Raw genomic sequence first — 11588 nt, forward strand, 5'->3', positions numbered from 1 at the left:
GTATTAACTAATAAAATGTATATTGTGGATAAATTACTGTCAAACTGCCTCCTGATTCATTTATCGTGTTACTGTCAAGTTTACATTTTATAGACTGACAACAGACCTGTTTAGAATTTATATATTATCCCTATTATATATATTGTCTATATATTATATATTAATATATTATATATGATCTATTGTGTTAAGTATAAGTGGTTGTCTCTTTCATATACAAGTCAAATACACAGGATAACAAAGTAAAGTCTTAAAGTAGTGACCTACTGGACATGTCTATCAGCGTCGATTTGTGACGTAACAGTTTACGCCCAGAGTTTTCACTGCGCATGCGTGGTTGTATAACGTAGGAGAAACTGAAGGCCTTCCGGGACTGATCCGTGTACACACATACAGAGCATCATGGCGAAAATCGCCAAAACCCACGAGGGTGAGTGTATTTCGAAATGATTATTGTGCGCAAAGTAAAATGTACGTTCGAGCGTTTACTAGATCACGTTGTTGGTTTGGTTAATTAACGTGAAGCTTGTGCAAAAGCGGTGTTTTCGTCCGAGTGAGCATGAACACGGCGCCGAAAACAAGATGGCGCTTGTGCGTCTTTATAAAGCTTTGGCCGTGCTGCTATTGCGCATTTTAGAAAAGGCCGCAGGTTTCACGTATTAAAACAACACTTAAACGTGACGACTCGTGTTTTTTTTAAAAAAAAAAAAAGCCTTTTTAATATCGGCTTCTGCTTTTGTGTGCGCCACAGAAAGAATCTCTCCGCTTGCAGTTCGTTAGCTAGCGTGAAAACTAAGATGGTCTCTCAAAATGGCGCTAGCTCGGTATAAACACGGAAAATCCATCCGTGCTTGCGAATTTACAGCGTTGTGTCAAAACGTTCGTTCCACTAAACACGATAGATTGCGTGTAAAACGAATTCACACCGGTTTAAGAAACGTTTTATTTTAATTCTTTTTTCTGTCAAACCACATCGCTACGTTAGCTAACATGCTAACAACAAGAACGGCATGTCGCATTATGCCTGCTTTCCTACCATGGCAACGGCGTCTCTTATTAGCTATTCTAATTATTTATTTGTTAGATTTTTTTTTTGCTAGTCTGTTCTGTTAATGTGTTTAATTGATATTGCGTGTCGTGTATATTTTTGATGATTGTCTGCTGTTTGTGTTCAGATATCGAGGCGCAGATCCTGGAGATCCAGGGCATGAAGGCTGCTCTGCTAGAGGAGGGAGATCAGGGTGTCGGCCTCGATTCTACCGGATTCTACGACCAAGAGATCTACGGAGGAAGCGACAGTCGTTTTGCTGGATATGTCACATCTATTGCTGCCAATGAGCAAGAGGAGGTAAATGTTTCAGTCAATTCTTTCATGCCCATGTTGTGATTGATTTATCTGAGTCAGAGTGGCTTGAGTTGTGGTATAAACTTTTCGGATTTCTGTCTTTAAAGTTTATATAACCCTGATTACTGATCAGTCTCTCTCTCGCTCTCTCAGGATGATGAGGAAGACTCCTCTACGACGCTGCTTGGCCAGAAGAAGCCAGGGTATCATGCTCCGGTGGCAATTCTCAATTCCATTCCTCAGTCAGATGAGCAGGTACCTGAAAAGCGCTTCTTTCTTCTGTTACCATTGTAGTGTTCCTAACTACTTTCTGTAATGCTCCACTGTTTGGTTGAACAATATAGCAAAACGTTGATCTAACTCTGAATTCTAACTTTATTTTAAGTTGAGTTTGTCTAAAATTACAATAAAACAATTTTACAACAAAAAAGGTCATGATAATTTAGTCTTTAATCAAATGATATTTCACCTTCTTCCATGAACAATATGATAGAATTGTGTACTAAATCGACATCTTTGCTTTGTATTTCTCGCACACCACCCAGTTAAACCGTCATAGTGGTCATATTTGTTGCCTAAAAGTGAATTTTAATCACGGTCACACAACAGCATTGTGTCCTATTTAAGTATGCTGAAGCTTTTGCATATTTCAGGAATCTGTTTTGTGATGTTGCAGAACTGGGTTTTAATGTTCTGTTAAAAGATGTGTACTTTATATGGCCACAGTGTCTGTTGTCAACAATTTGTTGCTTTCAAATAATAGTTTGATTTAATTTGAATAGTCTGTTCTTTTTAGTTGGCTCTTTTATTTATTACCTTTTTTGTTGTTTTTCTTCTCCATCTCTCCTCTCCTTCTGTTTTGAAACGGTTTAAAATGCACTGACAGTCAGTTTCTCTTCCTCTACAGTATGATCCTTTTGCCGAGCATCGGCCACAGAAGATATCGGATCGTGAAGATGAATATAAGAGGCGCAGGCAAAAGATGATCATCTCTCCAGAGCGTCACGACCCCTTTGCAGACGGTAAATATGATGCCATCATTTGACTTGATAGCTCCATCCATGCCTATACTGATCTGTGCATTGTTGGGCCACATGTTCATCATTGCTGATCCAGATCAGCTGTTTTGGTGCTTAACCCTTTGAACACTACCCAACATTGCTCTCTCCCAGACATTTAATTCTATTACACAACGCTTTTCCAGTTATAAACAACAGAAATTTACAAACAAATTGGACAGGTCTGACTATGGGATATTGCCGAGGATTACAGGTGCTGTCTGTCTGTGGGAACTAATAGTTGGGTGGTGTTGAATATAAAGTTTGTAGACCCAACTAGTCAGGTTGCAGGTAGGTGTGTGTGTGTCTTTCAAAGGGTTACTGGATTATTATTTATGCTGAATTGTTTTAAATAGACAGCCAGGAAGGCATTCACGAGCTCTCTAGAAAGGAATGTTTTAGTAACATTACTTGTCAGAAAAGTGCATATATTTAGGTTAGCACCTTAAGTACAAACAAAACATTACTAAGAGCTCTGTTGCACTGAGAAGCCAACATTGATTAATTAACTGTTTTACTGGCAGTAAACAAATCACTGTTTTTCAACCAGTCAGCCAGACTGGTGGCATTTTACTATAATAGCAAGCTTTATATGCTTTATTTATTTATTTATTTTTTTGCCTTTTTTTAGATGCATCTTTTTGGAAGAGCTGCATTGCGTTTGCTAACACCATACAATTGTAAAGCATTTGGTGGTGCTCTCTAGCATTGTAGATGCATATGCAATTCATTTAATAAACTGGTGGCTAAAAAGTGCAGAAAGTACATATCAAGTAACCTTATATACACTAGTTGATGACTTTACATGGAGAAATGTTTCACAAAGGAAAGTGTTCAGCTTAGGAATTGAGCTATACAGTGGATAGAACACCTTGCATGTAGCAAATTTCAAACAGGCACATCCTCTATATAAGTGTTGTGTAAATATATTTCTATTTTATCTTTAAAATAGAAGTATATGTTAAAGAATCTGTGTACAAACACTCCACAGCCCCATACTAACTGTGCTTAATTTCTCTCCTACAGCAGTACTGCTATGCCAGTCCTGTCTGCACTCTCTTAAGGGTGCAGCACCTCATCCTGTGTAGGTTATGGTGAACAAAGGAAGAGAGTTTATCAGATTTAGGAATATTTTGTGGGGGGGAGGGACATGGACTCAACAACTCTCTGTACCCAAAGTTCTGATATAGTAATTATACAAACCTCCTCTCAACCTCATCCTTCCCCATTTTGTCATTTTTAATTTATTTTGCCAGACTCATTCTATTTGTTTAATTTTTTTTTTTAACAACGAAAAAAAAAATCAGCATCTTCACATCCAAATTTACCCTTTTAAAATGCAAATAGGTGCTTTAACAATTTTTCCATTCTCCTAATGGTACAAATCTAGCTTTACATATTAATAATGCTTTGTAATTCTAATTAAAGCTGTAGTCTTCTATGAGGTTTGAGTACAGTGAGTGACAAGGGCATCACAGGTGCTATGACTGTTGTGTGTGAGTTCAAACCATTTTCCAAAGTGTTACTAATGGTAAAGAGCAATTTTCTAGGCTTCTTTTCTGCCGGTTGAAGTCTGACTGCAGATGGACCCTTGGCACTGAAAGTGTACGTATTCTGGAGAGCACAGCCCAGGACCCTGCAACATTGATGGCTATATCCTCTCCTTAACATAAACCACTATGTACCTGCCTGTTTTTAACTATGAATGTTAGGAGTGTTTGTTTTAATGTTAGGCTGTTTTGTGATGCAACCTGTTATGTGAGAGGACATAGTAAGTAAAGATTTCTGTGGAGTAGAATGAGGGTCAGTTGACTGTTTGCAATGTGAGGACGTGATGGTGGTAGCATGTGCCTGGCTGACTGTCTTGCATTTTGTTGCTGCTCTTTTGCACAGGGGGTAAAACGCCAGATCCCAAGATGCCTGCCAGATCTTACATGGATGTGATGAAGGAGCAGCATCTTTCTAAAGAAGAGGTATAGAAGACTTGGTGATATCTTTAACCTCTTTATTTATTTATCTATCTATCAATCAATCAATCAATTAATTTTCTCCCCCCCCTTAGCCATGGATCTGTAAGCAAATCAAGAAGGTTGTATGATGTTTTCTAATTACTGCTTGTTCTCTTTCTTTTGTACAGAGAGAAATCAGGCTGCAGATGGCAGAAAAGGCAAAATCAGGTGACCTGAAAGCAGTCAATGGCTCTGCTGCATCTCAAGCTGCTGCTCCCAAACGCAAGCGTCGATGGGACCAGACTGCTGACCAGACCCCAAACTCTACTCCCAAAAAAGTGTCCAGCTGGGACCAGGCAGATAGCTCAGCAGATGTATGTGTAAGTTTGGGTTGGCATAGAAAAAACACTTTGTTCAGTCTGTGTTTATAAAACACCATATATCTTGCTTAAAAAAACTTAATCTGTATTTTCTTCTCTAGACACCAGGACACACACCTTCAAATAGTCGCTGGGATGAGACGCCTGGTCGTCCCAAGGGTAGTGAGACTCCTGGAGCCACCCCTAGTACACGCATGTGGGACCCCACGCCCAGCCACACACCTGCTGGTGCTGCAACGCCTGGCCGAGACACCCCTGGTCATGCCACCCCTGGTCATGGTGGTGCCACATCCAGTGTGCGCAAAAATCGTTGGGATGAGACACCAAAGACAGAAAGAGGTTTGTTAGTCAACTGCCTGAAAGCGAAGACGAATGAAATGCATTAATAAGTAGTTTTATGTATTAATTTTATTTTAAATCGCCCTCTTTCTCCCCTTTTAGAGACACCGGGACATGGCAGTGGCTGGGCTGAGACTCCTCGAACAGACAGAGGGGATGAGTCTGTGGGAGAGACCCCAACTCCTGGAGCAAGCAAAAGGAAGTCCCGTTGGGATGAGACTCCTGCAAGTCAGATAGGCTCCTCCACACCTTTGCTCACTCCTGGAAAAACCCCTATTGGAACACCAGCTATGAATATGGCCACACCAACTCCAGGTACAACTGCTCCAGAAATGTGAATATTAATAGATATCTATAGAGTCATACACGGGTTGCATATAATGTTTTTTTCCCCCCGTAGGTCATTTGATGAGTATGACTCCTGAGCAGCTTCAAGCATGGCGTTGGGAGAGAGAGATTGATGAGCGGAATCGTCCACTGACTGATGAAGAGCTGGATGCTATGTTTCCAGAAGGTTACAAGGTATGCTTTGGATACTTCCAATTTATGATACTTAAAATAATTCTATAATATTAAGCACAATCATTAACATGTCTTGTTATCACCAGGTGCTGCCCCCACCAGCAGGCTACGTGCCTATCCGCACCCCTGCAAGGAAGTTATCTGCCACTCCAACACCCATTGGTGGCATGACTGGCTTCCACATGCAGGCTGAAGACCGAACCACCAAACAGATGAATGACCAACCATCTGGCAACCTACCTTTCCTAAAACCAGATGACATCCAGTACTTTGACAAACTTCTGGTGAGCTTCTTGGTCATATGAACATTAATTAATTTTTTTGTTTGTTTGTTTTGGGAATAAAGAATTATTGTCTTTTTCAGGTCGAGGTGGATGAGTCCACTTTGAGTCCAGAAGAGCAGAAGGAGCGCAAGATCATGAAACTACTTTTGAAAATAAAAAATGGCACACCTCCCATGAGAAAGGTATGTAAACTGATGTGCTAAACTGTAATGATTCAGCTGTCTCTTATCATCTCACTTGACCATGAACCTTTCTAACCACCTCTGCTGTACTTTCAGGCCGCTCTCAGGCAAATCACCGACAAGGCCAGGGAATTTGGTGCTGGTCCGCTTTTCAATCAGATTCTGCCGCTGCTTATGTCTCCTACCCTTGAAGATCAGGAGCGCCATCTGTTGGTGAAGGTCATTGACCGCATCTTGTACAAACTGGACGACTTGGTTCGACCTTATGTCCACAAGGTATGTCTTGTAGAATCTTAGGGTTAAAAAATTGAACTGCATGGAATCATCCTTTATTTATGAATTAGTATGTGTGGCTTATTTCTCCAGATCCTCGTGGTGATTGAGCCCTTGCTGATTGATGAAGATTACTATGCTAGAGTAGAGGGCAGAGAGATTATCTCCAACCTGGCAAAGGTGGGCCAAAATTCTGATGATGCATATACTGGTGATTATTAGGTATTTCATTTGAATGTAAACACGTATAATTTATTTTTTTTTGCACAGGCTGCTGGTCTGGCCACTATGATCTCCACAATGAGGCCTGACATTGACAACATGGACGAGTATGTGAGAAACACAACAGCTCGTGCCTTTGCTGTTGTGGCCTCTGCTTTGGGTATTCCCTCCCTCCTGCCTTTCCTCAAAGCTGTGTGCAAGAGCAAGAAGTCATGGCAGGCTCGACACACAGGCATCAAAATTGTGCAGCAAATTGCCATCCTCATGGGTTGTGCAATCTTGCCTCATCTCCGCAGCTTGGTGGAGATTATCGAACATGGTCAGTATGTGGTATTAACCCTATTGTAAATCTAAATATGATCATGACATGCTGGATGTTTGTGTTGTGTGCAACCTCAGATATTGATTTAAGAATTAAAATTGTAAATAAATTTATTTATTCTAACTAAACATCTTTTGTAGTAAGCATTTCTTTTTTGTTTAATCCTTTATTAATCACTTGTATTTATACTTGCAGGTCTTGTGGATGAGCAGCAGAAGGTGCGAACCATCAGTGCTTTGGCTATTGCTGCTCTTGCAGAGGCTGCCACACCCTATGGTATTGAGTCTTTTGACTCTGTGCTAAAGCCCCTTTGGAAAGGTATCAGACAACACAGAGGAAAGGTGAGCAAGTTCTCAACAAATTTATGAGCGATGTTGCTTAATACATTCTGATTTTTGCAATTGTCATGGTTTTAAAATAATACTAATAATCAAGCGAATGCCACATTTGTATTTGTTCAGGGTCTGGCTGCTTTCTTAAAAGCCATTGGATACTTGATTCCTCTTATGGATGCTGAGTATGCCAACTACTACACAAGGGAAGTGATGCTTATCCTCATTCGAGAGTTCCAGTCTCCAGATGAGGAGATGAAGAAGATTGTGCTGAAGGTGAGGTGAACTTAGAACATTTAAACATGAATATATTTAGGTATTTAATACAGTCAGTTATCCAATACTTTAAATTACACTTTTGTGTATATGCTTATAGAACTTGGTCACACTTTTGTTTGCCACACTTTCAGGTGGTGAAGCAGTGTTGTGGGACAGATGGTGTGGAGGCCAACTACATCAAAACTGAGATTCTGCCCCCTTTCTTTAAACACTTCTGGCAGCACCGTATGGCCTTGGACAGGCGTAATTACAGACAGGTATGCTGAAAGCTTATTAGCTTTCTCAGCAATTTCATATGGCTCTCATTTCATGACACCTTTCTCTTTTCGCTAGTTGGTAGACACTACTGTGGAGCTGGCCAACAAAGTTGGTGCAGCAGAAATCATCTCAAGAATCGTGGACGACCTGAAAGATGAAGCTGAGCAGTACAGAAAGATGGTGATGGAGACAATTGAGAAGATCATGGGTAACCTGGGTGCAGCAGACATTGACCACAAACTGGAGGAGCAGCTTATTGATGGCATCTTGTATGCGTTCCAAGAACAGACCACTGAGGTGTGTCACACAGGTTCATCTTTGGTCATACATTTTGGTTTATTTGTTTTTCCAGCTTTTTTGGGGGGGTCCCATATGGTCCATATTTGAATTTGTGATATTGATTCATCTCACCAGGACTCTGTGATGCTGAACGGTTTTGGAACAGTGGTGAATGCTCTGGGCAAGCGTGTTAAGCCCTACCTGCCTCAGATCTGCGGTACTGTCCTGTGGCGTCTAAACAACAAGTCTGCTAAAGTTCGTCAACAGGCTGCTGACCTAATTTCTCGCACAGCTGTGGTTATGAAGACCTGTCAAGAGGTGAGAGAGAATTAATTTTACACCAAAATCGCAACTCTTCGAACATGTACATGATAAAATCCTGTTACTCATGCTTCCTTTTTTAACCTGTTATATTTCTCTCCCTTTATGTTAACAGGAGAAGCTGATGGGACATTTGGGTGTAGTGCTGTATGAGTACTTGGGAGAGGAATATCCTGAAGTGCTTGGAAGCATCCTCGGAGCCCTTAAAGCTATTGTTAATGTCATTGGTATGTCATTATCCAATGTAATCAGCTTTTCTGATACACAAGTCTGTGGTTTGATTCAGAGATTCAGGCATTTATTTCCTGCCTGCCAAAGAAACTGTTAAGTGTTACTACTTTAGACCTAGAATTGAAATGGTTTCAGTGACAATTCTTTTTTAGTTTAAGAGACAGTTGGAGTTCTTGACACTGTTTTGCAGGAATAGTGAAGACACAAACATTATAATGCTAAAAAGGTTTATTCTGAAGTCTTGTGTGTGGATGTGTTGCTCCTGGTATGTAGTGTTCAATAGCATTGTGGAACAGTTGCCTCAGCTTCTTAACACTGATTTATCCCTTCTCAGGTATGCACAAGATGACCCCTCCAATTAAAGATTTACTTCCTCGGTTGACACCAATCCTGAAAAACAGACATGAAAAGGTGCAAGAAAACTGCATTGATCTCGTGGGACGCATTGCTGACAGGTCGGTGTTGAGTTTTGCTCAATTTGAATGAAATTACATTTTTTGAGCGTACGTAGTTTTAAATGTTGTTTTAGAATAGGTAAGCATGCTATGTGAGCACCAGAGTTGTTCGTGTTCTAGCATGGTATAGTGGTAATCTCTGTTACACATGAAGTATTTGTTTTGACAAGTGTAATGTGGAAGTGGCTGTACTAATGTTCAGGCTATGGCTTTGTGCATAAGGTGCAGCCTGACAGACATTATATTTAAATTAAATTATATTATTTGATGTATTAAATATTTTCAGGTACCTTATTCAATAGTTTTGAACATCTGTAAATGCTCTTTCTTTGTAGAGGTGCAGAGTATGTGTCTGCCAGGGAGTGGATGCGAATCTGTTTCGAACTGCTGGAGCTGCTGAAAGCTCACAAGAAGGCAATCCGACGAGCCACGGTCAACACTTTTGGCTACATCGCTAAGGCAATTGGGTAAAAAGTCTTATTACTTTGAATCCATTTTGGTGCTTGCGACGTTGAAACCCAAACACTAACCAATTTACTCTTGATTTGTCTAGACCTCATGATGTGCTTGCCACGCTGCTTAACAACTTGAAAGTGCAGGAGAGGCAAAACAGAGTTTGCACAACAGTAGCGATAGCCATCGTGGCAGAAACATGCTCACCCTTTACCGTACTCCCAGCGCTGATGAATGAGTACCGTGTACCTGAACTTAATGTTCAGAATGGTGTTCTTAAATCCCTCTCCTTCTTATTTGAATATATTGGTGAAATGGGCAAGGATTATATCTATGCTGTCACTCCATTGTTGGAGGATGCTCTGATGGACAGGTGAGCTCAGTAACTAATAATTTATTCATGGTATTATAGTTGTCTTTCATTTGTTTGTTGTAATTGATATAACCTTTAAATATTTTCCTTCACAGAGACCTTGTGCATAGGCAGACAGCCAGCGCTGTAGTGCAGCACATGTCGCTGGGTGTGTATGGGTTTGGTTGTGAAGACTCGCTAAACCACTTGCTCAACTATGTTTGGCCTAACGTTTTTGAAACATCACCTCACGTTATCCAAGCCGTAATGGGAGCACTTGAGGGACTTCGTGTGGCTATTGGACCGTGCCGGATGTTACAGTATTGCCTGCAGGTAAGTGATTAAGAATTTGAAGAAAAGGAAGAATTGATTTCATTGACATGACTTTTGTCTCTCCGTCAGCTTTAAATTGTTAAATTAAATTTCATTATTTACTGCTTCTTTTCAGGGTTTGTTCCATCCTGCACGGAAAGTTCGAGATGTGTACTGGAAGATTTATAACTCCATCTACATTGGCTCGCAGGATGCGCTGATCGCACATTATCCCCTCATCTACAATGATGAGAAGAACCCATTTGTCCGCTATGAGCTGGATTACTTTCTGTAAATATGTTTAAACTTGTGCACTGTTCATTTTTGTTTTTTATTCTTCTAGACATGGTTTATAGTACATGGTCCGTTTACTTTTAGTTGTATTGGTTTGCAGCTTCATCTATCACATATGCTTGGGGTTAGCAAATCCGTTTTAAATTAAAGTACAGACCATAAAAAAAAAAAACACAGAAAATGAAACTACGTATTTGGACGTAATTTTTTTAACTAAATCCATAATCAACTGCAGTTAAATGTAGCGGCAGATTTGCCAGAAAATATTAAGCCCTTAGTAGGAAAGTCTTGACAACCTTCTTATATGTAATAATTTCTGTGCAATCATCTGTTCTTACTGGTTATTGCTTGTTATGGCTGAATAAACGTTTGTGTATGAAAAGGTTTCTTTTGTTGTGTGCTCATATTGTAATTGAATCATGTAGATTTGCATTAATAAAATACAAATAATCAGACTTTCATAGCTATCTTTTTTTTTTGTTTTGTTTTTTAAATATATGTATGTATATATTAGTTTTCAGTGGTTTAAGTTTGGCAATAAAGCATTGTAGACTGTAGCTCCGCAGGGCCAGATTTAGGGGTTTTGTTCAGCAGTAGGTAGGCGTGGTTCTGAAGTCACTTTTCAGCTAGTAACTTTCTGCACTGAAGTCAGAAATACTTGAAGTGGTTTGTCAGACACAACAAGAATATCCTGCTGTGTGAAATACATTCAGACAGTTTCTCATACTGTTCACTCCACCAACTGTGGGAACTTCTGAAGGAAACTACTCACATTTCAAAGCAGCAAATCTGTTTTGGTGTGGAAAATTGTAAATATACATCTACATCAACCTTAACTCAAGTTTCCAGTAAAAGGAGATTTTGTGCATACAAATCAGTAGTAATCACACATTAGTTCTTGCAAACACAGGTGAGTACATTAACAATGGTTCAGTAAAGTTTCAGAAGATGCTGCTAACTTATATATAAACTGATCTATATACAATATCAACAATAATTTTAATAAATAACATTTCCAACCTGTTAAACCAGTTTACTTGTTTAACTTGTTTATGGTTACATCAGTAATCATAATCATTTAACATTATGGTTACATCAGTAATCAGTCATTTATTTTGAACAATATTTGTAGAATATAAAATGTGT

The 11588-nt window shown here is 39.7% G+C and overlaps 1 protein-coding gene across 7 annotated transcripts; it reads left to right on the plus strand.

Moving 5' to 3' along the window:
* Positions 1–303: 303 nt before the first annotated feature.
* sf3b1 (splicing factor 3b, subunit 1) lies at positions 304–10826 on the plus strand. Of its 7 annotated transcripts, none has more exons than XM_060876078.1 (25): positions 304–430; positions 1176–1348; positions 1499–1600; positions 2253–2367; positions 4297–4376; positions 4541–4732; positions 4834–5071; positions 5174–5386; positions 5472–5593; positions 5680–5877; positions 5958–6059; positions 6156–6335; positions 6426–6512; positions 6603–6873; positions 7072–7217; positions 7338–7484; positions 7619–7744; positions 7821–8042; positions 8160–8342; positions 8461–8572; positions 8911–9031; positions 9367–9498; positions 9585–9857; positions 9953–10169; positions 10285–10826. In XM_060876078.1, exons 1-25 carry the CDS (start codon positions 403–405, stop codon positions 10441–10443), a joined length of 3939 nt encoding a protein of 1312 aa, XP_060732061.1. In that variant the 5' UTR covers positions 304–402; the 3' UTR covers positions 10444–10826. The 7 variants fall into 7 exon arrangements, 6 of the variants coding, with proteins under 6 accessions (XP_060732061.1, XP_060732062.1, XP_060732066.1 ...); XM_060876079.1 differs by having other exon boundaries at positions 4541–4726; XM_060876080.1 differs by lacking the exons at positions 304–430; positions 1176–1348; positions 1499–1600 and adding an exon at positions 3954–4008 and having other exon boundaries at positions 2351–2367.
* Positions 10827–11588: the final 762 nt, after the last annotated feature.

The sequence above is a fragment of the Tachysurus vachellii genome, chromosome 8 (assembly GCF_030014155.1).
Source record: "Tachysurus vachellii isolate PV-2020 chromosome 8, HZAU_Pvac_v1, whole genome shotgun sequence".
In the NCBI taxonomy this organism is placed as follows: domain Eukaryota; kingdom Metazoa; phylum Chordata; class Actinopteri; order Siluriformes; family Bagridae; genus Tachysurus; species Tachysurus vachellii.

What these genes read in the sequence shown, in the direction of transcription:
- sf3b1 (XM_060876078.1), top strand. Translation starts at nt 403, where the DNA reads ATGGCGAAAATCGCCAAAACCCACGAGG. An exon ending in AATCGCCAAAACCCACGAGG is followed by an intron (nt 431 to 1,175) that starts GTGAGTGTATTT and finishes GTTTGTGTTCAG; the next exon opens with ATATCGAGGCGCAGATCCTG. An exon ending in GGTGGAGATTATCGAACATG is followed by an intron (nt 6,874 to 7,071) that starts GTCAGTATGTGG and finishes TTATACTTGCAG; the next exon opens with GTCTTGTGGATGAGCAGCAG.